Below are 26677 nucleotides of genomic sequence, written 5' to 3'. Positions count from 1 at the left end.
AAACCCAGAAATGCTGCCCAGAATTTTTTTTCTTGGAGTGCCACAAACTGTGTGCCAGATTGTAACGGCTCGGGGAAGGGAGCTGACAGCTGTGCATGCCAGACACCGTGGGAGCTGTCCACCCCCTGTTTGGTGTAACGGGAAACATCCTGTCAGAAACACTCTCTGCATTTGGGCTTTTCTTGAATTAATTATCTGTAAATGGTAACGCGCTTATCCTGCTGGGAGTCTGTGATTCCTTGGCGGTACTTACGGATGTGCTCGCTTTGAGAGTCATGGTGGTCAAAGCTCATCACACAGAACGGCATCATAGCTCCAGCCACAAGTTTGCTAGAGCTGCTCCCTCTAGCGGGGAAAAATACCTTAGCTGGGAAAAAATCCTTTCCCTCGCTATTTTCTTTCTTTCTTAATTTTTTTTTAAACTCTCTTTTCTGTCTTTTTTCTCTTTTTATTTTTTTAAATTTTTTTTTAAATTTTTTTTTTTAAAGTGAATAATTCAAGTTTTCCAGATAGTGCAAGACAGCTCCCATCAGACAGTAGGTGACCAAATGCTGCACTTTTTCGGTCCTCGAGCAAGGACAGTGTAGCTGGTGCCCAGCCGATGCAGGTCAGCGGTTACTCCTCCGAGGTGGAACTATAGCGAGGAACATTTCATTTGTCTTTTGGCAGTCCTCAGCATATGCTGTAACTACGTTTGGTTTTGATTTTCCACTTCTGATTACAAAAATAGGACTTACTATAATCATAATAATATTGATGATACAAAATAATTATTGTAATTATATAATTTTTGGCATATTATTAACACAAAGCAGCACAAAAGATCCCATTGGATTAAAAACAGGTGACAATGCACAAATGTTAAAAAAGACCAAGTCTTTGTTAAAAAAAAGGGAAAAGCAATCTGCAAATGAATGCATTTCTGTAAGGCAATATGTTACCTTTAGTTTTCCATCTAGATTTAGCTCAGATTCTGTTGTTCAAGAAATTGTCAGAACTTGGCTTGCTTGAGCTTATCAATGTGGTAACACAGTTTCAGCGCAGGTCCCAGTTTCAGCCCTAGGTATTTCATGATCATGTCGCTTTTCAGAAGTAACAAAGCATTGCCATCAATCTCCTGGTTTCAAAAGAGAGAAAGAGAATCAAATGTGTTAACGTCCTTTCCCCCACTGCAGTCTGACACACTAAACAAGGCGAATTAGTAACAGCATGTCTTTTAGGGGTAGCTGAAATGCCAGGCATTTTGAAATTTCATTACAAAAATTGAAATCCGAAGTATGCTAGGAGGAAGATGTAAAAGAGAGTTTAATTAAATACTACTTTTTATTCTCCAAGGAACTTTAAGATTTTTCTAGGTTTTCAATTATTTTGCAACTAAAAGGAAGATTTTTTTAAAAATCAGGGTTGCTCTGAACCCAGTTCTTAGAAAAGCCTAGAGAGAAAGGAATGAGTGATGGAGAGAGAGGGATGTGGCCAGGGAACTGCTGACAGCACACCTCTCGATCTCAGTTCCACCTTTGTCCCTTGCTATCTGCATGTTTCACATATCTCCAGTACGCTTATATCCAGTGAGGCGTGTAAATACATGTACATACCATATATATATATATATATGCCACATATATATATGCCACATATATATATACACCATTCCGTATATATATATGGATTCTTTTCTTAAATTGAAAACAGCAGTAACTTGCTTATTTCATTGCATTTATTAATAAAATTTGTTAAATTTTAATTTATCTCCCATGTAAATGGATGAAATTGCCACCAAATTCAGTTGTTTACCCCAGATCTGTTGGCTTGACAACCTTGTGAAATTGCAAAGTACTGTACTGAGCACAAGGTAGCCGTAGTGCACAGAGTAGTTCACACGTAGTTCTCTTTCACTATGACCTGCAGAACACAGAAGCTTTCAGCTATACTGTCCCTCCTTGGACACAGTCTCTTTTTTCTTGACTATATTAGTGGATCTGCTAAAAAGTACTTGCCCTCCCCATGGTATCCAGCATGCTTACATACTTGGACCATCAGAGCAAAAACATCACAAGTATGCATACATATGCATACACACATACACACACTCTAATGCTATATATATTGTATTCTGTGATTTTGATGGTCAGATCTTTCCACTCTAATCCATTGTCTACTTATTAAGCAATATTATGGATCCTAATTTGCCCTGATCATTATTATTGCATTCAGTAGGTGATTTAGCTGATGAGCAGTTAAGGTCACTTTCTGATTAACTCAATCAATTAATGGTCTTCATTTTGCAACCCCCACTCTATCCATAATAGAAACCCTCTTCACCTTCCCTCTCTTTCCCATTATCTTAAGGAAGCTAAGGTAAAGTAAGAATAAGTGTTATGTATAATTACTATTTGCATAAGAAATAAAAAAAGATCTCCTCTAACTGTGGTGCTATAGGGCGAAAACACTGTTAAGGTTTAGGTGCAGAGACAGCTGTTTCTAGATGTTGAGTTCAGCATTTTATTATTTCCATTATTATTACTGCGTAGGGGTCAAAATTAAACTGGATGACAACAGTATGCCCAAGGGAGCATTTATATCCAATTAAATATCCCATATTAGCCATGTCTCTGTGCAGATTCTTGGCTTGACTTCTTTACAGTATTACTGTGTCAGCCGTTTTAAAAATAATTTAAAAAAGAAGAATTTGATAGCATGGTCCCCACATCAGCAATAGCCCCACCAGAAGATCTTGAGCCAGGTTAGGAGCTGGTAAAATACAGTGCCATCAGTGCAATTAGCTTGTTTCACATGCATTGAGATCTGGAACACTGCAAGTCAGAATATTGTGGGAGATCATTATCATGTTCCTGCAAGACAATGGACACAGAAAACATATGAGCTGTGAAATCATGATAGCGTGGATATGAATATATAGCTTCCTCCTGCATGAATGAGTAATACTGTGTTTGTGCTGGCCTCTTGCAGCACTTGTTCTGAGGATATTGTTCAAAAAGCAGAGTAGCCCCTAAACAAGCTCTGTGCCATGCGAAGGAGAATTGCAGCCAGTGGTGGATGTCCCCCAGATTGAGGGACACCTCTTTCTCTTTTAGTAAGATGAAAGTACCCACCTTCATGGGTGTTTAAGCACTTAAATCTAAGTAAAATCAAAGATTTCAGGATCTATATCCTGCTTGGGATATAGATATAGACATGTCTTTCCCTTCTTTGTATTCTACAGTGTCATGAACAGACACCAGCCCTGGTAAGGCCACCACCTGCAACAGGAGCACCACCTGCAAGTGGCAGCTCAGTGGTCAGTGCTCAGACACTTGAGATCGAGATCTGGAGAAAGACACGTGCTCATAAATCTAACTGTCAGAGATAGGTAGCTATTCGAATATGTTAAACTCAAAGTTTTTTGTCCCCTTCAGGTATGCATTTGCCAATCACTGGCCATAATTAAACTGTCAGACCATAGCATTCCTTCAATCCCTTCCAGCTTGACTTTTCTACCTGATAATTCCCAGTGTAACTCTTTCCACTTCGCCATTTCCCTTCCCCTAATCTTTCTACCAACCCTTTCCTGCTGATAGAGCACTGCATGGTGCATAGTGCTGCTACAAGGTCCCTGGCCAGGCCGATGGCTCCTTTCCATGAGACCAAAAGCTCTGTCATCAATGAGCTTGGCTCTCCTTGGTACACAGACATGGTGAGGGAGCAGGGAACAGTGGAGGGGAGCTAGTAGGATGTTTCTCAGTCTCTGGTAGACACTCTCAAGAGCTACCTGTGACAGAGCTCCTTCGGTGTCTTGGCAAGTAGAAAAGCTTCTGCTCCTGGTGGAAAGAGCAGAGACAGAGCCAGATCATCCTGCAGCACCTGTTGTGCCAGTGAAGGATGTGGGCTGCATGTAGGGAAAAGCTGGCTCCGGGGACTGAGGTCAACACCCAAATAGCCTAATAGAGCAGTGGGAAAGCATACTGTCTGCATGCAGGATACATCCTCCAGCCTTTTCCTCCTGCTGGTCCCACCAGCCTCCCCCTGCCAGTGTCATAACTCAGATGAGTTGATTACCAATGCAACTATTTCGGGCAATAGCTGGGCCTTGTCAATGACAGTAAGTGCTTCTAAGTAAATTATGCACCCTCTTCACATAAATATTGAACATACAGGAAGATATGGCTGAGGTTAATGGACTAATCACTTGTCTCTCACCCCGGGGTCTTTGTGCTAATCCAGATGAGGTTTGAAGGCTGAAAATTCGCAGGGACATATATAACTCAAAGGTGTAATTGAATTGAGTTGTGTGGCAATCATACCCAGGTTCTCACACCTGTGGCATATTTTACCAGGAAACCAATGATAAGTAGAGCCTATGGGTGCTGGGTGTGCAGCAAAGGATGACAGGGACAGTCTTTAGTGGTAATTTAGCTTGATCTCTTCAGTCATAGAGCAGCTGCAGTATCATGGCATGCTCTAGTGCAGCTGGCCCATGATTGCCTGTACTGTGCCACTGCCCTGCTGCTACATAAAAGCATGTTGTGCCATACTTTGCTACAAGTGGAAACTAGAAAAAAAACAGTGCTTTTGCACTCTTCATATTTACAAGACAAACTTTAAATGTTTGGTATTTTTTTTCCTTTGGGATGTACATATTTCTGCCTTGCATGATGCACAGCCCCTTCTGGTACTCTCAGAAACTCATTCTGAAGCAAGTTACTTCAAATCTGAAGGTGGCTTGTTTGTCTGCTTGGTTGCCCACATGACCAAAATAGGCCATGTTTTCATTATCAACTTAGAAGGCAGATCTGACTTCTCTGCAGAAAGCAGGAAAAGCAGGCCGGCACCTGACCTGTACTTGCAGATTTGACCCTGACACCACTGTGCCTGCTGTTGCTCTCGTGCCACAGGCCTGTCTACAGAATGGCAGATGACCTCAATACCTTCTTAGGGTAAGCAGACACTAAGGCCTGTGTTCATCTTCATTTTCATCTGCTCCGCAGTCACTTCCTCTCCTCAGTATCTGGAAATCCTGCATCCAGAGTGTAGCTGAAAGTCCATAATTTGTCTCCCTCAAATTTGTTGTCTGTAGCCCCACATTCCTACCTACTGTTGCTGGCACATGGCAAGGAGTGAGGTCTAGTCACCAAACCCTCTCGTTTGCTTTGCAGCACCTGGAGTGCTGTTCAGGACTCAGGGCTGGGGAGCAACTCTCATTTAGACCCAGGTCCAGGCACTTACATTCAAAGTTATGGCCTCCAGCTGAACACAAACAAGTCATTTTTACAATAAAATCCATTTCTCATGGTCAGACTGAATTGATCAAAGACAGATGGAGAAGGCCAAAGATGCTAATAGATACACCGGTGCCAACTTCATGTGAAGCAGCAGAACAAGAAATTTCAGATCAGATGAGTTTACAGTCTTCCTCTTTACTAATTATGAATAATATAATTTCCATCACTGGAGATTGCATCACAAAAGCAACTACCATATCCTCCAGTGAGTCAGCAGGTCTGTTAAATTTGGTTATGTAGTTACATAATACTGAGGGGAAAAGGATTAAAAGCTTGGTTGTTTTAGGTTTCTCCTGCTAAATATCTAGAGACACATAAAAAATGGTCTTCAGAGAAGAATCATAGACATCCTGTGAAAAAAATTGTCATTGAGATGAGGGGGGTTTTGTGCCAATCTGACAATGAAAAATGAGCACCAGATCCTCAGTGCTTTCTTTCTTTGTAGGCTTGGCATAGAAACAATTTATGCTCTAGTAGTTGGGAACAAATAGTGAACATTTTATAAAGACACTGTTAGGGTCTCCCCATTGAAGGATAAATGGATAGAATAGCATAGTATATCATAGAATAGCACAGAATAGGACTGTTTCAGTTGGAAGGAACCTACAGTGATCATCTAGTCCAATTGCCTGAGCAATTCAGGGCTGACCACATTACAACATGCTATTAAGGGCACTTTCCAAAAGCCTCTTTAACACTGTCAGGGCTGGGGCATTGGCCACCTCTCCAGGAAGCCCATTCCAGTGTTTGACTACCTTCTCAAGGGATAAGTGAATTTTCCTCAGCACAAGTCCCTCAGAGAGCCACCCTCGCAGGGCCCTGTGTTCAACCTGATTGAGCACAAACACTGCCTGTAGCAGCCAAAGGCAGCTGAGAGTACATGTGAGACATGCACTGGTTATCTCTTGGGACTTAAATTACCCAGAAGTGGTAAGGGCAGCCTTCTACATACGTGTTTTCTGAAGAGCTCCACGTGGGGACCTAAAGCGTGGGGGTCTGCATCCTTCACAAACCAAACCACATCATCCACCGTCCAGGTCAAAGGATTCTTGCTTGATGGTCGAGCTGCATCTTGTTCTGGTGAAGGACTCGAGGCTATTGGTACAAAAAAGCCCACAGCAGCAGATTACAATGGCACAAAGCAGTTTCCTTGGTTTGTGAGTATGCAGGGGTGTGGCAGCCCCAATGTGGCATTGGATGTTGGACCCGAGTGTGCAGATATCAGCCTGAGATGGTGAAGTAAGGAGAAAAGGAGACATGGAGTGGTTTCTTATCTGACTGCTTATCAGAAAACACAATCCCAGCTGGCGAATTGCGTTAAAAAACATGAAACCCTCAAGTTCCTGCTGGGGAAGGAAAAATGTTCCAGCTGCCAGGCTCTTAAACCGAGCTGCCCCTGCTGTCTGATCTTCAAGCAGCAGGGATCTTGGCTCAAGAAGATGCTACCCTCCCACCTGGAGAGAAAATTCTTCAGCACTAAACAAAGGAGTTTGCCATTGAATGCAAAGGCTAGAAGATAAAATCAGGATTTAGCAAATAGGTTTTTTTTCCTTTGCATTCAGATATCCAGACTTACAGCTTAAAGGAAGGTTTCCAGTCCATATCCTCCTAATCTTAGTCTCTCACAAAGCTGATGGTCTCCAATGAATGCTGATTTGGAAAGTTACTAAACATGTGAAGATGAACATTGCACATGTGACTTTTTAATGGTATAAGCCCTGGATGATTTAAGGTCACTTCAGCTTGCTGTAGCTTTAAATCAAGTGAATAAAGGCACATTGGAGTGAAAGTGCATTTATGTTTTTATTCTTAGTCTCTGCAGAATTATAAATCTGAATCTCCACCTCAATATAATTTGTACCCTCATTTATGCTGCTTCACTATGACAAGAACTATACTATGCTAGGTTACAGGAAAGCTCTTCCTGTTTGTTTATATCCACATCAAGCAAACTTTGCCCTAGCAAGCAGCAGCATACAGATGTATAAAATGTTACTTGCCCTCATCTGCTCATCTCTTTCTGTCAAGGCCCAGTTTTTAATGAGAGATGTGCAAATGGTAAGCAAGCAAACACTACAGAAGACTAGAAATGAAACAGAAGAGTGCAGGTGGAGGGAGACCACAGGTACCTAAACTGGAGCCTGGAGAAGCCCCCAGGTAGACAAGAGGTAATCAGAACTGCTGAGGAGAGAAGGGATGAGCTTTCCAGAGAAATACTGAGCTTATAGAAACAGACTAGATGTATAAGAATCCTCATGCGTGACTCAAAACACGATTCTAATGCATGTGAGCAAATGTACTGGGCTGGGTTTGTGGTTTATGTAGGTTGTCATTTCATTGACTTCAATAGAGCTCTGCTGATTTACATTAGCTGAGACTTTGCCCATATATGCCCAATAATGGTTTTATGTGCACATTGGCCCTTTTTTTCTTGCCACTATGCTCATCTCACAGTATAATGTAATGAGGTATATTTTGCAGTTACTCAGGATGAACTCCAGAAAGCAGTAGTGCTATGAGTTTGCAAATCTGGTTGATGGGCTTCATAATGGGATGGAATGTAAATATCATGATAATTGCACTCTCATTTGCTAAGTCACTGTTCTGGATATAAAGGACAAGGAATAGCCGCAGGTCTTTTTAATTAGACAGCAAGGACTGGTGTTCATATGGACTCAGGCGACCCTGGGCTCTGCTCACAAAATAAATGCAATACACAATGGTACAGACACCATCTGGAGCCTTTGGCATGAAACAATGAAGACAAAGAGTGTAAAATGAACAGGGTAATCTTGGCCAACCCCTGGATCATCAGTAACATTTAGGAACTTTGTCAGGGACAAGTGGGAGAACTGAAACTTGTCTGAGAGATAGAGGGGAGAGTATTTCTCCCCTTCATGATCTGTCGGTGGTTTGAATGCCAACTGATGCGTGAAGGTATTGGGCACTACAGCCCTTCAAACCAAAGGTCAGGGAGAAAAACAGGCTTTTGCAAACTAGGTGGAAAATAGAGGGAGGAGACAAAGGTTTGGCTGTGTGCAAAGTATTGCAGGAGTTTCTATGCTACTGCCATAACCTGCTCAGGGGAGATGTCATGCCACTGCTGAGAATCCCATTTTTTCCCTTTAATTTGTATAAACGTAAGGAAAGCCCAGAGGGCTTATCCTGCGATTCACACTGGGCATAAAAGAGCAGCCTGGAGCTCAGTGACTCTTGCCTGCAACCTGATCCTTCCAGAAATACAATATCAGGAAAGGGCAAAGGGTAGCAGAGAGACCCGAGTGCAGCTGGGAGCCTTCACAGGTATTGGAAGTACCTGTAATGAAGGGAAGGGGGAGGAAAACAGAAGGTTGAAATGACAGGAGGAATCTGTTCATTCCTTCACAATCTAGCAATCAATAGCACAAATCTGATTTCTTAAAGACAAATGCATAAATGACCTTTCTAAAGAGACTACATGGCTAGAACTCTTACAGGCCCTAGCAGGTGAAGATAACCCTATCAAATCCCCACCTGAGGTATAACATAATAATATAAAAACAAGAATTATGTGTTGATATTAATTCTTCAAATATTTTTTTACTTTATTTACCTACCTAGTATCGAGTCCTGGATTATCCTCTGCTTTCTCATGAATTAAGATGTGTTTTTTTACTTGTGTGAAAGGGGCTATCTTTAAATGTTATTAATAAAACTGGGATACCACCAGTTTGTGGCCAAATATCAATTTGTACCTGGTGAGTTTGGAAACAATCTGGTTTTCCATATATTTTAGAATTTATTTTGCTGCTTAATTTATTTGGCTTTTTTAACATTTTAGTTTACCCATTTGAGTGTAATTTCTCTATTTACAAAAGAAAATAGATCATTTCATGTCTACACAAAGGCACGGGGTTTGTTTCAATACCACCAGTTTCCTAAAGGACTATATTAAGCATGAAAGTGTTTGATGGCAGCGGGGCAGGTGCTATACATTTTTTCTTATCTGAAGGTGTTCGCACTTAACCTAAGAATTAGATAAATGAGGAAGTCTCATGTCTCCAGGGTATCCTATGCCATCCTGTCATCAGAATTAATCAAGATGATAATGAATACTCAGATTACAAAGAGATGGGAGTGCTTGCGACCAATAATTATTTTTAGAGATCATAATCTAGGTCAAATCCAATTTCCTGTTTTTGACAGGTGGCAAAAATTTGTCAAATTAATGGAATGGGATATGGAAATTTAGGTAATCAGAGGGAAGCACTTTCCCCTCCTGCCTCAAGGATATTGGGGAAGAACAGTGAAGAGGTTCCTCTGCAGGGGAAGGTCTTTGGGCATCCCACTTGAGACCATTGCCTGCACAGAAACAACTGGAATTACCACATCAGTGGCCAAAGCCAAGTGAAGCTGAGAGAAAGACGTGGCCTGGCTTGGTCTGTGTTTTCACTCCACACAGGCTTTTCTCTGCCACTCACCTCAGGACCTTCCTGAGAAGGAGAATGAAGAGAGGGCCAACACCCAAATGGCTGCAGAGGTGTGACAAGGAAATAAAATGCTAAGATGGAGTTAAACCTGTAAAAGAAGGAAAGACAAATAACAGACTCCCTAAATATGTTCTTGGCAAACAAACAGAGCCCAGAGGGAGTACAGTCATTGATAGATAAGAGTGGAAAGGGAGTGACAGATGAACTTTAATATTGCTGCAGGCCTAAATGATTTCTTTGCCTCAAGGGAAGGGGGTGGGAATGAAATTTTAAAAGGTTCTCTCTGATTGCACTGGAGCAGATAATAAGGAGCAGCAGATCTACTGAAACTAAGCAGAAGTAGCAGACCCTCAAAGGCGCAGAGAAATGGGAGTTATTTTAAAAACAAACCACCTCAGACTGTAAAAAATGACAAGAGGAAGGCTTTGTAGAAGCCACTTTTCTAAAAATCTATGGCACGCCAAGTGGGAGGAGAGGTATCAGAAAAGCGGGCATCTGGGACGATACAATTACAGGATATTTATGAGCATTGGGGGGGGTTGATGAGCCATGGTCAGCAGAGAGCTCTGCAAAGAAGATTGGGTTTAACGCGTCCATTTGCACTGGCCAGCATTTGCAGGACATGTCAAGCACCACCTGGCTGGTGTCCTCAGCCTAGCAGTGCATCGGAGAAGAGTCCCTGTCCCACCAGGGTAGCAGCTGCTCCCACTTACAGCATGGAACACACTGTGTGGGGATGAAACATCGCAGGTGCTCCTCCACCTGCTGCAGACGCAGCCCAGCATCCAGCTGCATGAGATGTGGCCATGGGCGTTAAATATTTATTTGGCCTTTTCTTACTTTGCCTCTCTTTTGTAGTGGGAAAAAAAAAAGGCAGCTCACTGAAAGCACCAAAACTTTCAGACTGTAAATGTCCTAAAAAATTAGCAGGCAAGCTCTATTTGCTGAAGAAATGGTACCCAACAGTGAGGCTCACAATGCCATCAGCAGCTCCTTTGCCTTGGGGAGGTGCTGGATCTAGCTCCCACGAGGTGCTTGCAGCATTATTCCGGAAAAACAGAAATTTCTAACCCCAAACGTGCCCCCAAACGTTTTCAGGAAATATATGCATTAACAAGCAAAATTGCCTCTATAACAAAGACCCTCAGGTGATAATAATTAACTGCTAATATTGGATAATAAAATTTACATAAAAATAACAAGCTACAGGGCAAGGTTAAGGTTACTATATAGTGGTTGAACACACAATTCTTCGTACTTGGGATAAAGGCTTCGTCTGTTATGTAAGCAGGCTTGGAAAGGTTTATGATGTCCTTGACTATTCCTTCCCTGATTTAAAAGCTTCAGTTTGGCAAATGATGACAGGAAAGTGCATGTTTATCTGTTAGCAGCCCCAACTGGCTTTCTGAAATAGATGTTTTTTATTTTTTTTTCTGAATTTTTTAGCATAATCAAGGAGAATTAGGCATCAAGCTTCCAATCGCATTAATGAGAGCTTTGAGGTTTAATCTCATCCATTCCACTTGAAAGACATGTTCTGCTATGCAATGAGATATGTTTTATGATTATGGTTTTTTCCATTATATTTGCCCACCATGATAAATAAGGCAAGATATTTTTCGTAACTATCCCTAAATAAATAGGAGACTGATTTGAGGTTTCAGAGATAAATTCTTCCTCTTTTTAATGAGTCCTGCCCATCCCTGCCTTGTAAGTATACAAACTGAAGAGGATAAGAACAGAGACTGGCATGCACCACTGTGGTGGTTTGGGCTAGGCCTTCCTTGGTGACCAGTTTGTAACCAAGGAAGGGTCCAGATTTACCCAGTATTCCCTACGATTTTTACGTAAGCTGGGATTATAAGAAGAAAGGAGGAGAGGTTTTCGTCCTCTTTCCTTCCGGCGGCTTGGAGGTGCAGGTTCCCTGCTGTTGAGTCTGCCGTGTTGGGGAGCGAGGCCTGGTTGGGCCTTGTCGACCTTGGGAGACAGAGGTTGCCGGCGATCGTTCCGGAGCGACCCTCAGTTGTCCCAGGAGAGTAGTGAGCTATTTCTTTGTTAACTCTTTTAGTGGATAGATATTGGGCTGCTAATTGGGATATTTATATATATAATATTTTGGTTTTGTTCCTTTTTCCCTTCCCCCTTCCCTTTCCCTTATTTTTTAATTGTATATAAGTGTAAATATATTTATATATCTCACTTTGGTTGTCTCTCTCTCGTTTCGGGTTTTCTTTCGTTTTTTTTTCTCCCTCTTCTCCCTGAGGTTTGAGGGGGGGGGGGGGGGGAACTCTGGTGGTAAGGTTTGGAGACTTGGCAGGGAGCCAGCTTCAAACCATATCAACCACTTACTCATCTTTGCTTACTTATGATTCGGCAACATATAAATTATGCCTAGAAAGGAGAAAAACACATACGCAGATTCCAAAGACTTTTGCAAGAGAGACTTTGTGAAGGCAGTAATCAAACTCCAGTGTAATTGCATTAAGGCAATAGCAGAAAGATGTGTATTTTAAAAGTCTGGGATTGCCAGTAGAAGCGGAAGCAACGTGGTGGGTGAAAATATGATAGCTGTGAAGAAATACGGTCTCTAATTTTAAGGGGGACCAGGAAATGCTTTGTAGGACTCTGGTGAGATTGCAGTGTTACAGAGCTGACACTATGGCAAATGGAGTAAGAGGTGAAACCAGTCTGTCACTGGAAACATTAAAGTGTCTTAATGCTGGAAGTGATATTGTCATGACTGTGTGAGCACCTTGACTTCATGGATCTCACTGTGTTGCCCATTACAGCCACAGAAAAGTGCCTGATGTGTCTGAGAGCAAGTGGCTCTCCTCTGTCTCAGAGGACCTGGCTACTGCCACGGACTACAGGAGACTCTGCTGGAGTCTCCAGAAAGCAGCTGAGTGGATCAGAGGAAACGTGATGGATGGTGGTGGCACAAATGTGCACTGGCTGTTTGTGCTGCCATACATGGGTGGAGCACAGGGGATTGCTATTCCCTCTGTTAGAGACCTTGACAGGAAACCCATCTCTGTATGGGTAGATCCTAATCTACAGTGGGTGATACCAGGACTAGTAAATTGTTAAAAATTAAAAAAAAAACCACCAACAGTATCAATGAATCCATAACCATTTAAATTATATACACTGTATACCTTTCGGTTTTAGGAAGCCCTTTACTGTTGAGCTGGCCAAATGACACAGAGATTCCAGAGGATCGAGGCTATGCAAGTGTCAAATACTTGTCACATAAAAACATACTAAGGTGTTTTGGGATGGGTCCTATTAACCCCAAGTATTATATATAACAGCTTCAAGTCAGTTGTAACTGCTTTAGAGATACATGTCATGGATGCCTGGTTCGAACACAATCTCTTCCTCTTTGCTCCTCAAAGTGCTTTAGTAAGTTTTAAGCTAGAGAAATACAGGAACCTGCAAAGCCTGTTGCATGACCACTCTATGACTTTTTTGTTGGTTCAGTTCTGGAGAAAATATGTGCCATATTTCAACCTTTCATTTTGTAGACTGTGGGCTTTGTGGGAAGTCACAAAAAGAGAGATGGAGCTGTCTCCTGAAGCTTAGCTTCATGCTCAGGACCATGCAGAGCTTTCACAAGGCATTGGCTGAGACAGAGAAACGGTGACATTCAGAATCAGAAACAAGAAGGGAAAGTAATGCAGCTGAACAAGCTTAAGACGCTCTGATTTTAGGCTTCAGGCTCTTGAACATAGTTTCCATCCCCTGATACCACGAGTTTTCTGCACACAGTACATTTTTAAGCATGGAAATTTTTTGTGTGCTGAAATGCACAAAGTATTCAATAAGCCACTGAGTGATTCAGGGAAGACAAATCTATGAAGTGTTACTAAACATGAATCCGCCACCTCTGGTTCAGGAAGTCCTTGAGCCACAAATTTCTGAGGGCAGAAAGGGTAGTGGGTAGTGCACCACCTCTCCATTTATCCTTTTCCTTGGGGCACGCAGCTGTTCCATGGTGGAGACAGGATGTGTGGCTAGACAGACCTTTGCTCTGAACTGCCCTGGCTCTTCACATATACTACAAAGAGATAATGAGTGATATCAAGCAGAATGATAAAGATTTTTAAAGCAAGTAAGTAAAAACATTGTTAAGTCTTGGCTTCTCACAGCTGCCAACTATAAAGCTTGACAAAACGGTCCCAGTTCTGCTAGGAGGCTCTAAGGAAGCAGTAGGAGGCACGTTAAGCCTCTTGTCCTTCCAGCACCTGATTATGGCAGCCTGAGAGGCACTGAACAAGATCTGAAAGTGGCTTTTCATTTCCTTTTCTTTGTAACTGAGGCCACCAGTTCCTAGTGATGACCTTTTACAACTTGTTTGCAGTAGTGCATTTCTATACTATCTAATTTGCTTTAAGTAAAGTTGACTCTGTAAGTAAAGGAAAAAATCATGAGAACCAAACACTTACCAGTGGTGTCTATAACAGACTAATGCAGGGGTAAACCAGGGAAACAAGTGTGTGAAAATAATAGCAAAGTGAATGGTGGTTTTGGGTAGTTATTGAGCATTTAAGAAGGCAGACTTAGATAAACAAGTGAATACAAGGATAATACATGTTTGGGAAGAAAAATGCTCTAAAATATTAAATAGCAAAAGTTCAGGAACAAGAAATAATACAGGTGTTGGGGAGGTGAGGGGTACTGAAAGAATTAAGTGAAGATTAAGAAAAGGAAAAAGAAAGAGGTTCTGGAATGGCTTCCAAGCAAGAATATGCAGAATCACTTGAAGTTTCCAGGGACAATGCAAGGGGAAAAAGACAATGTAATGATCTAATGGTAGACAAAGGGACTAGGGGAACCAGAAAGGCTTCTGCAAATATATAAAGATTCTAAAAAACCCACACTAGATTGATGGTAGACTCCATTAATAAATGAGGAAGGAAAGAAATTAATGACTTAAAAATGGCTGAGACATTCAACTCCTTTGTTAGATCTATCTTCAAAATGAAAAATGCATAAATGAAGTTTGAATAATTAGTAAAGGTGAAGACACTGTTGGAATCACTACTGATAAAGACCTGCTAATTGAGAACTTGGAAAATGCAAACAAAGTTAAGGGAAGCTCAGTGAATTAGCTAACCCGTTTGATGAACTTGGGTAATTTCTAGAGGAAAAAAAAAAATCATGGTTAATAGGAACTATAGCTGATGGGCAGAGCAACTGACCCAGTAAATATAAGTCCTAGCAGTGTAACTGGACAAAAATACAAAGAAAGGGAAAAAGAAGAGTCACTGAATGCAGTGGTTCCCATGGCATCTCTTGCATTTGCAGATAAACTTCTTATGACTTTGCTCCCTGAAGAACAAAAGAGCCTTGAGCAGTGAGCTAAATTATTTCAAAAAATATATGTTCTGCTGAGGAGTCTTTTTCAAGCAAAATCTGTCTTAGTTCATGATTAAAGGGGCAGGATGGGCCACACACTGGAAGCAAAACCTTTTGCGAAAATGCTTTAAGGTAGGCACTAATATTTGGGTTTGTTCTGCATCATATCTTATACACAGCTGGTGTCATACAAGTAACCTGCCGGTAGGCAGTATCAATCAATTAGGAGGAGAGCTTTATATATTAATATTTATATCTCTAAGTTGATAATAACAGTTGTGATTGCCACACAATTATACATAATACATATCTTTACATAATAACAGCTTCAGGAAACATTCACCTTTTTATTTAATGATGAACAGATTGATTTTGTGTTTACCTAGGTTATTATTTCTCCTTCTAAGTGGAAGCATGAGTGGTCTGGATGGATTCTATCACAGAACTACCTCACTAATTTTCTAGCGAATTTGGGAATGAGTTGAGATTCCAGTACAGCACCTGCATAGCACATCACTAAATGGAAGATGTTTTATTACCACTTCTATTTCCTTCAAGACAGGCCCCATTCCTTGTTGGGCTGGAATTCTGATGCCGCAAGCCAGTAGATGAGGACCCCCCTGAAGACATTTGAGCAGGATGATGGCTACAGGAGGAAGAGAAGCCTCCAGCAGGATGTCCATCTGCAGGACTCTGACGCACAGTGTACATGGAACCCATGCAACCGAAGGCAGCATTGGCAGGATCCAGGCTGTATTGCTTCCCGTTTGCAGGATCAACCAGGTAGTCCTCAGGTATAACTGTTTCTACTCAGGAAGTCCAGACACAAAAGAAACATCGGTAAAACAAAACCAGTTTTAATTCAGTCTGTGAATTTTTTTTTTCAAAATTCCCTTTTCTTTGATCAAAAAGTATAGCTCCATTTCCAACTTTCTGTACAGATAGCTGGCTCCAAGAGGGATCCTTGCTAAGAATTAATGAAGGGAAGCACAACCACTCAGAGGTCAGTAGAGTCACAACAGGAAAACTATGGCTTAATGTGAGTCATCCATGTCAGCTTACAGCATATCCTCTGTAAAGTCCTGGGCCACGGACTGGTGGGTCCCATTTGCCTTGAATACCACCAAGACTAGAGAATTGAAAGGAAAGAGGCAGGGGAGGACAATGGGACAAGTTTGTTGGGTTCATGCCTGGCAGCCAGTAGGAGGGAGTGAAGGTAATAAACCAAAGCATTCTGGCTGCAATTAGAATGAATCAGAAGTATCCTCAGCCACAGACATCCATCAGGCCTGGTATCCTGCAAGGATGACTGAAGAGTACACCCAAGGTTTATCACAGACATATATGTGTAAGGGAGTCACTTGGACCTGACTTGGGTTCGGACAAGCACGCTGACATCACAGATGATTGCAGACCATTGCTATGGTTCCTCTCCTCTGCATTGTACTTTTCACACTAGGTAGGAGCTAAATACCTTGCTTTTCAGATTCCTCATAATAAACCAAATTCTGCACTTAAGGACCTATTTTAGAGAATTATATTCCCCTATGGGGTTTGGGGTCTAATGGACAGGCATGAGGCAGGTCTAGTCTAAGGTTTTGCAGTGTGCAGACTTCTTTTTGCCAGTTCTTCTCAGACCTAGGTCCAGGTCAGTCACTTCCAAGTTCATGTCATTGTCCTCCTCTGGTTAGCCCCAGTCTCCTCCTAACAGGCATCGATATTCAAGCTCCTTCCTATTTGCCTTTTTTTTTGTCTTCATCAAAAGATTATCAAAGGTCTTCCTCCTCGTTCCCACTGCTGTTTTCCCTGCAAAACCAGCCCTCCTCTCACTCAGCCCCAGGTTTATCACTACTGGGATACCAGCAGAGCTCCTGGAAACCTCTCTAAGATCCCAACCTTCACAGAACGCTACTGGCAATCTGCGCTTTAGAGATTCCCACTCCCACTGGGTGTTAACACCTGGCAGGCAGGGAGCCCCTAGATTAGGGAAGTGCCTTCCATTGCCCCAAGATGTTTCTCTGAGCTGTTGAAAAGTCCACTTTCCTCATCATGCGTATGCTCCCTCCAGAGACATCTAAGCAGGGTGAAATTACCCCCAGGGTGTCACACACCATCTTCCCTGCCTGAGCAACACCCTCCTCCTGACATAGCCTTATTGAATAACAAGAATTCATGCTGTAATTCCTGCCGTAAGACAGAAACTACATTGCTAATAGATGTTGAGGCTGTATGTAGCAGAGTTTTCCTTTTAATTTACATTTTTACTCTTTTGCTTTAAAAAGAAAACCCAAAACCTACTTGGCAGCTGTGTACCGTAGCTGATGTTAAACAAACATGATTTAGTTCGACAACTCAAATACTAAAGAGTTGTGCCATGCCAGCATCCTGGCTTGGGTGTTAAGCCACAGAACAGATTTTTGTTACATGATTGCCTGACTTTTTATTTTCTTGCTGCTGTCTTTCAAAACTTTGTCCCACTTTGGGCCAAGACTGGACTCGCCATAAGGCAAACATCAGATTTGAGGGAAAGCTGTAAATGTAAAGTTTCCTCGCTTTTGGACACTTGCCTTTGAAACTGCAAGTAACTTTCCTTTAGCAAGGCTTTTTTCCCTTAGATTATTTGGATTCTTAAAGCATACTTTCAGGTCTACTGCTGTTTCCTGCTAGGGGTTTTTGAGCTTGATTCTCACACAAATTCAGATAGGGTGTAATTCAACTGAATTCAGTGGAGTTCAGCTAACACAACATGTAAGAGAAATGGGAATCAGACACCCTGAACCTTTCTCCCTAACCTCCAACAGATGCCAAAATTATATAGTGATTGAGCTAAATACCTTGCTTTTCAGACTCCTCCCAATAAACCAAAGAAAATCCAATCAAGCCTCCTCATTCAAAGGAATTTAATTACTGTGTAGAACACTTGCAATAAAAGCCTCTTACGCATAAAGAAGACGGCTCTTTCTGCAGCATCCTGCCTGCACTGCATGGAATAATTATGCCTCTTGTGAATCATTACCTCTTTATTCCAGGAAAAGAATGCTCTTTTAATATGATTACAATATGAAGAAGACATAGACTATCAAGACAACAAACAGCACATTAAAAGAGCCAGGCTAAATAAACAGCATACAGCTTTTATTACTAGGGATTTAAATTACTCCAAAATTTGTGAGCAGGCACCAGGGATTTTTTGACTGGTGTCGGGCTCTCTCAGTATTCTGTGTGAAATAAGATACGTGCAGATGAAATCTTCCTGTGGAAGGACACCCGTGATTTGTGTGCAAGAGAGTTGTGTGCAAGACTATGACTAGGAGCCAATTGCTGTCTGTTCTGTTCCTAATCTTGCCTAAGACTCTTTTCTTGATCTAGATCAATTTATTCCACGTCTTTGTTTTGAGCTCCAAAATGGTAGTAATGATGTCTATTGTCACAGACCAAGCAGGAGCCTCCATGCATTACTGTATGAAACATTCCCCAGTGGAAGGTGCTCTGGAAATTTGAAAAGTCACGTTAATGTCTTCATTGGACCATTACGGTTGGGATGACTGAGAAACTCTTTGGATGATCAGGCTTAGTGGATGGCACTTGACAGGTTGCATGGAGGCCAGTACAAAGCATGGTACCACAGGGATCTAACCTGGCATCCAGATTTGGTGTCTGAAATATCAGGCAGACATGGACAAACCAGTGAGTTCAGTGGAGGGCCATCAAGAGGCCTGGGGCCTGAAGCACTTGCCCTGCTCAGGAGAGGTGGGAGAACAGGACTTATTCAGCCTGGGGAGAGGAAGCCTGGGGTGTGAACCTAGCAGCAGCCCCACAGAACCCCCAGGGAGGTTGCTAAAAAGATAGAGCCAGGCTGTTCACTGTGCTGTGTGGCAGATGAACAAGAGACAACAAGCAGAACTTGAAATGAAAATTTCAGACTGCATATAAGGAGAAACCTTTTACCCATGAGTACAGTGGGGTGGTGGCAGAGGCTGCCCAGAGAGACTCTGCAGACCAGATTGGACAAAGCCCTGAGCAACCTGGTAGGATCCCATATCCCATAGCTGACTCTGCTTTGGGCAAGGGGTTTTACCTGAGACCTCCTGGGGTCTCTTCCCACATGAATTGTCCTATGATCCTATGACTGACATTTTCTCCACTCCAAGAAGCAACCACAGAGGGTGGGGGAGAACCATGATAAGGGCTCATGTTAGGGGTCCAGGGTGTCCTTACTGTGGCACAGAAGGAGGGATGAGCTCCACTGTCCGAAAACTGAAGAAAATGGGGAAGCTCTGTGCTCATATTTCTCCAACTCTTTGTTAGTTTGTACCACAGAGAAGCTGCATGACTTGGAGTTCCACTGATGATGTACATGAAAATATCTGCCTTTTGTAAACTCCCAGAAGGCTTTATAAAGTGTATGGCTTTCACAGCTTCTAATCCCACTTTGGCCAATTAGGAAAAAACATGTTTTCTTAGACAATAGAAGAAAATATGACTCTCTATTGAGGTTTAAAATGCAACGGTTTCATGAATCTGTAGCTTAGCCCTTTTGTATTCTGTCACACTCCATATTTTATTTTCCAGGCAGTCAGTGTCACATACTATGGAGAAATTAGTACACAATGCTTTAAAGTAAGATTTATGAGAAAGCTGCTTCGAGCTTTTGCTATAGGCACAATAGTCTCCATTAGAGCTGTTCACCACTCTGAGATGCTCAAGCCATTTTGGCATAGTTTTCCTTTCCATGAGTGGTGCACAGGTTATTGGATTGAAAAGCCCAAGGCTGTTACATCCAGCACACCTTAAAATGCAACAACAGAGAAGAGAGAAAAGCCACAATCACTTTTGCAATTTAAAAATACACATTTCTTTATCTGAGTTTCTTTAAAATAACAGCCTGTATTGTGTCTAGCCAGATTCCTGAAGATTAGGCAGCTGAGAGTTAGAACAGCCTGAGAACCTGCAGCTATCATCCCAGCTCTGCTGCAACCTTCTGGAGTGACCTCGGTCAGGTTATCTCTCATCTCTGGACCCCAGTTCTCCATTAGGATGAAGAGAAATACTTGTTTTGTCTCTCACTTCTGGAACACATTAAGTTCTTTGCCTCAATCCTATTTGTTTGCCACTATGGAGTACCACATAGATGCATACTGCAGCATCTGGGAATAGTGGATCTAATCTCTTATTTTTTCTTCTACATCTCACAAAAAGTCCAAACTTATTCTGCTAAAATTTCTCCTATAGGTAAAAGCTGTTTCTACATTCCAGAGACACTCTATTCTGCCTTCTCCCAGGCCAAACATGCCTTGTGCTGCTTTCCTCACCTGCTGCTGCTCCTACACCACTGATTGTGTTGTATGTCTCTTCCTTTACCTATCTCAGGCTCCCTTCCCTTATACCCCCGCCCAGTTTCTTCCTCTATTCTTCTCCATCATGTCTTTCTACTGCTTCTTCCATCGTATTCCTACCATCTCTTGCTCTAACACTGCTTTCCTGCACCTGCAGCATCACCCTCTTCCCATTTTGCCAGCTGTTTTCCTGTCTCTCTTTTCTGTTTTCCTTCCTCCCATACTGCTGACCTGCATAGCCATTTCTTCCCCAGGCTGTTCCCCTTCCATCCCTCTCCGACTTACATTGATCCAGCTTTCCTTTTCTGATATCCCCATGCCTTTCTCTGGGTTTGTACCCAGATTGCTGCTTGAACAGCAGAGCCCAAGGTCAGGGCAGTGAACTGGGACCAGAGACCCTTCTCCCACTTAACAGGTCATGTCCTGCACAGCCATGGAGTGGCTGCATCTGGGTGAAGGCTTCATGAGGCACTGCTGGAAATGCATACCCCTACCTATGAGCACACAGCGATCCCCAAACCAGAGAGGTCTTTCAGACACCAGTATCTTCCTGGGATATCTGCCCTTCCTTCTAGGAGAATACTTTAATATCATTTCATAACCTTTTACTTCACCACCTGCAATGCCCAATCATTTGCATTTGCTTTAATTAAATTCCCCATTAATTTCTTTTCCTTACAGACAATATAGGTTTCTTTCTTTCTTTCTTTGCTCTGCCCGCACTCTTCCTTTTTTGTGTCATCTCCTATTCCTCGTATCATTTAGTGATGGGCTTTGCCCTCTGACCCTTCCCTGTACCTTTTAAAGTGCTACCATATATTGTCTATAATGGGTTGACCAGATGTGAACTCTGTATTTTAAGCAGCATGATATCATAGCTTCCTCAGACCTCTCCTTTTTCCCAGCCAGGTCTAGCCTTTTTTCATCTCCCAGTCATTTTGAGAGGAGCCACCACAGTGTCAAAATCCTATTGAGAGACTCCTTCTTTATAAGGTTTTATCTTTGCCTGCATTTTATAGTTCCTGAGTTTGGCTCCAGCTTCCTGCACATGGATGGTATTTGTCCTGTCTGGGAGTTGTGGGGGGACAGTTTTAAGCAGCAGCTTAGAAACCCTGAATCTCAGCCTTGATGAAAGTAAAAATAGAAATGGGGAAAAACAAAAAGCAAATGCTGAAATGTGAAAGGAAATTCTTCAGATGAGTTTAACCATCAGTTCAAGCTAGCGTAAGCCAGAAAGGGAGAGAGCAGAAAGATGTAAACAGTATTTAAGATTGTGAAAGATATGCCTTGGCTCTGAACTGCTATCTTCTGTTTTAACATCAACACTTATAAGATTATAAAAGAACTTTTTCTGTGCCTTCCAAATAGCCTCACACATTTCTGTCCAGTCAGGAACAGAACATGGACCTTATCTTCCCTGTAGCTTGAGCCTGGATGTATCTGTCTAAAGATAGGAGTCTTGTATGATGGATTAGGACTTTCCAGCTCTGCCTGCTATGATTTACTCTGGGATTACAGCACCAGCCCATTCCTTTTAGTTCCATTGCCTGTCCAGACATGCAGCACAATGAAAATACGATGTCACCCCTTAGCAGGCATTTCTGTACTGTATCAACACCACTCACTCTCTGGTGCATGCATCTGCACGCTATACAGCTGGGCAAGGACCGGACCTTTTCCACACCAACCCGAGGCTGCCACAATTTGGCTGGACATGGAAAACATTACAGGGAGTGACATCTGGTTTGTGGCATCAGAGTCAAGCTGCTTGCTGCTTGGCAAGGCAGTGTGGTGTGGAGACACATCCCTAAGGAGTCACAGCATCCCTGAGGCTGCTGCAGAGAAGCAGTGAGAGAGCAGGCAGCCCAGGGCATCTGCCAACAGCGGTTCAGGACTGTCACGCCTGTGGTTTTCATTCTACAGGATAACTTTTGCATGCGTTATAGGGACACACAGTTGCATCCACAGGGGAGAAAAAGGGGGGTTACTCGTCAGTCAGAACAGAAAAATGTAAATATGCCTCATTCGCTTGTGAATGCAGATATTATGAAGACTGAAACCATGGTCACACAGTGGAGATAAAACTTGCAATGAATTCTCCAGGGTTTAGTCTGGGGCTTTACTGCACCATGTATCATCTGGCTGCGTCCGAGCTGCTAAAACGTATTTCGCAGGAACTGAAATGCTGAATTCCCCAAGGACAAGCTGCCAGTCAGTTAACATCGAGAATCTAAACTTTTTTAGAGAATTTTCCAAAATCCAATGTTGTCCTGATTACAAGGTCTTCAGCATAGGCAATTTTTTTCATTATTTAAACCATTTCTCTTGAGTGTTTGCAGCCCAGACAGCAGTCTCGTTGTGTTTTATGCAGTAGAACCACGGAATAAAACCAGCTGGGAACAGATCAGCATGGTTTTATTGTCCAAAATGAATAAAAAGGTAGAGTAAATTCACAAGCTAGCTGCTGACAAATATATTAGATTTAATAATAAAATGTGCTCGTGTGCATAAATAACCTATTGAGCAACTTTTTCCATTTTTAAAGGGCTTGGGATGATTGAGTGAATGTATTGTATTGCAATGGAGAGGTTTTAGTCCTATGATACATCATAGGCTAATTGTTTAGGCACACCCACAAGCTAAGGCAAAGTGATTTCAATGACACAGGGATCTGGCCTTTAGAAAAAGTCTTCCTTTGGTCCTTTCTGCCTGATTCAGACCTGCTCCTCCTTTCTCTACCTTTCTCCCTTGCCTTTGTTATACCAAGGTGTACATCATGAAAAGAAGATTTATCGGGGTTGTATAGTTTTCTGTCTTAGCACAGCAGTGGTTCTGCAATGGCAGAGGGAGATGGCCACAATCAATTTTTTCAGTTTCCAGCTTCTAGCACTAGCTAGAGGGGCTTTTCTATCCAGGTAGTTTATAATGTACTCCATATTCTTATAAATCAGCATTGTTAGAAGTCACAAAAAGCTGTATATAAAATCGACTAGAAGAAAACGACTGTGTTATTTGAAAATTTCAAGGTATTATATATTGGGATTCTCTGCAGATTAAGTACTAAGTGCATTTTTGTTCTGCTACCACCATGATGAATGTTCCTGAATTATATTGCTTAGTACTGGCTTAAAATATTTATCAGCAATTTTTTATTGTTTGAAAAACAAATAATTTGAGATGTAAGAAGTGAGATGTCTAGAGCAAAGTGCAGTAACTGCAAAATAAGCTGTGCTTTCTCATTAATAAATAATAGTAGTCTTATCCAGAATTAGGCAGAGTACATATAAAGCATGAGCTGTGCATGTGTTTGTATGCAGGTATAAGATCTTTTATAAAGTCTGCTTCATTTTTCCCTGCCTACTGCTGCAGCTCAGCTGAACTTTCTGATATTTCTTCTGTCATATAAATACATCATATATGGGCCCTAAAGCCTTAGTACCCCTTCACAAAATCTTTCTTTTCCTGTCTTCTCTGCTGCTGCTTCTGACATCCCTAGTTGATCTCAATCCCAGCAGCTAGGAAATTACCAATTCCCCTTTGTTGAGTCTTTTTATCTCCTCCTCTTTCCATGATCCCGTAGAGCCAGTTTCCCTTCACATCACTGTGCTGCACTATGCCATGCTGCCAGGGGACTTGCCCTGGGACCCTATCTATCTCCAGCCTCACTACATTTTCCTTAAATTCAGCTTCCCTAATGAAAAGTGGTAAGCCACTGCCACCCTATTGTTTAAGTCATTTGCGTAACCTTATCTATCCATGAAGAAACCCACCATAAAGTACCTGATTCCCCAAGCCACCATTTGTAGCTTATTTGCAGTCAGAGGTGGGGAAGTACTTCTCTTGCCCAGCTGCTGGTGGCACATGTCCTTGTCTTGCACCCTTACCTTGCTCATCACTGCCCATGGCCAGCACCATCCCAGCATGAACACCAAACTGCACAGTCACCACCAACAGTTTGCTTCTGCTACTCTCTTAATTGCTTTAATCCCCTGCTTTGCACTCATTTTGCCAACAGATTATTGTTCTTCCAGCAGATGCTTCAGAAAGTCATTTTGATGTACTCTCTATAATTACCACAGACAAATAAATCCTAAGGAACTGGGGAGTACTGTTGATTAAACAGTGGCCATGACTTTTCAAGAGAAAAGTGAATGTTTTATTTCCATTAAAATAGAAACACCATTGTGTATGGGTTTTCATTTGTTTTGCAGTGAACTGGAAATGGATAGAGAGAAACAGAAGGTAAAGAGGAATAATGTTTAAAGCCTAAAAAAGAGAGCAACATGGGGGAGGTGAAAAACTGAGCTGAAAAACTGAAGAACATCCAAGCAAAAATCAGTAACGTTCCATGAAATAAAACTTGAATCTGCTTTGAAACCGCTGAAAATGAAATAGCTTAAACACCAGACTCCCTTTCCCCCCTCTCAGCTGCCTCTGCTGCCTCCCATGGAGGTGCAAGCCCAGGCCCTGCCACAGGCACCACGTACCAGGCAGTCATTATGCAAGGGCCCTCTCATTCAGATTCACAAAATGCAAGCAAGCGTTGCTCTCTCTTCTAAAAGCTTCCTTGTTTTATCTTTTGCTTAGTAAGTGCTGGTTTTCTCTCTCATAGTCCCTTCACTGCCATATCCAATCTTTCTATTACCCCAGCTGTAATAGCAACCCAGCAGCAAGGAGCTGCACATTTAATGGCCCATGGGCTCTCAGAGCCTACATTGACACACCACATGTGACTCCCAAGTGATGTTATCTCATGTGGCTTGAATTGGCACAACGTAAGGATCCCAAGGATCATCTTTTTTCCCACTTGTGTCTTTGAAAAAACAGGTGGGTCACGCTGGCTAATGCTTGCAGCACTTGGATAGATTTTTCATCATCAATTCTGGCTCATGGCCTGCTCATCTGACTGCTTGAAATACTGGTATATTGGATCACAGGTATTTGTATCAATATTTTAAAAGTTTAGGAATGGAAATTCCTGTTCCAACTTTAATTTAAGCTATTTAAAATAAAAGCCTGGACTCCTAACTTTAGATATCTCCTAAAGGAATCATATCACTCCAGGGAAAAGTCTTAACCAGCTAAAAAAAGTTAAAGCTAAACCTGGAGCTCAGAGTTGATTTACCTGACTGGAGGTCTAAAAGTGTCCATACTTCCTCCACATGGCTATGCTTGTAAAGCTTGAATTAAATGCATATACCTGGGGTATTCTTTTCTATACTGGATATTATCTCATCCATCATGCTTCATGCATTTATGCCCATCATTTCATCCACTTTCCTTGCACATACCTTTTCATATGGAAAACTAAAGCATCTCTAAACTCCATCTCATAGGTTGGCTCTCTTTTCTAATCTCCATGGCTGCAGCCTAGGCAATTTCCAGCACTGTCGGTGCCTTTGCCATGGCACTGAGCACATCTTGGGCTGAAGACAAAAGGCCTTTTGGCTTTTCATTAATCACCACTGGGAGCAGAGTGTCTAAACCCTTAGGGATAGCTTCTCAAAAGCGATGGATCTTCTTGCACCCCTTCAAGTCAGTGAAGGTAAAACAGCTCAGCAGAATGTGGGAAGGATTTCCCTTGGGCTGCCTGCTGAAGGGTTGTCTGCTTATAGCTTCAGTGCTTAGCATCCACAAGGAGATACAATTTCATAAACTTATAGGAACAGAAAGGGAGTCTTTCTTCATTTGGGAGTTAGTAAACAGTTATCATACAACTTAAAGGTCAGAAAGTTCAATTTATCCAATTCTGCCAATTCTGTAGAGTCCAGAAAAATTACATCACAGATGAATTTTCTCTCTCCCATCTATTTCTTATTTTTCTTCTTGCCAGGATTTGCCCCTTAGTGTACATTTTATTAGTTTCTTCTGATCTAGGTTTAAAGGATCTGAATGCTAAAGCCTCTGCTGCCACCCTAATGAAACCCCTCCACAGGAGCATTGACTGACTTGCTCTTTTCTTTCACCCTTCTACCTTTACTTCCTACCTTTTGGACCATCTTAAACTGTTCCTGCCCCCTCCACCATGTTTCTGGACTACAACATGCAGCTCCAGCTGCAGTTGCCTCTCCTGCTGCTCTGTCACAGAGTTACCACCTTGGACACCTTGTTTCAGGAAGCCAGTCCTAGACATGATGCTCCAGCTGCAAGAAGAAAGGGAGGAAGGAAGGAAGGGAGGAAGGAAGGAGGGGAGGATGGGAGGGAGGAAGGAAGGAAGGAAGGAAGGAAGGAAGGA

At 42.2% G+C, this 26677-nt stretch overlaps 1 protein-coding gene across 2 annotated transcripts in view; it reads right to left on the bottom strand.

Annotated features, from left to right (window-relative positions):
• Positions 1–799: 799 nt before the first annotated feature.
• The window catches only part of SCML4 (Scm polycomb group protein like 4), a 70392-nt gene continuing 44514 nt past the window's right edge, over positions 800–26677 (bottom strand). For both annotated transcript variants that reach the window (XM_051792411.1, XM_051792412.1), the window contains 3 exons: positions 15646–15915; positions 6232–6374; positions 800–1117 (listed from right to left, as the gene is read on the bottom strand). In XM_051792411.1, the coding sequence (XP_051648371.1) occupies positions 992–1117; positions 6232–6374; positions 15646–15915 (539 nt within the window). In that variant the 3' untranslated portion in view covers positions 800–991. The remainder of the gene's footprint in view (positions 1118–6231; positions 6375–15645; positions 15916–26677) is intronic.

This window comes from Manacus candei, unplaced genomic scaffold (assembly GCF_025592945.1).
Source record: "Manacus candei isolate 608988 ecotype Guabito, Panama unplaced genomic scaffold, ASM2559294v1 h1tg000034l, whole genome shotgun sequence".
In the NCBI taxonomy this organism is placed as follows: Eukaryota; Metazoa; Chordata; class Aves; order Passeriformes; family Pipridae; genus Manacus; species Manacus candei.
This window is presented reverse-complemented; position numbering and strand designations above follow the sequence as displayed.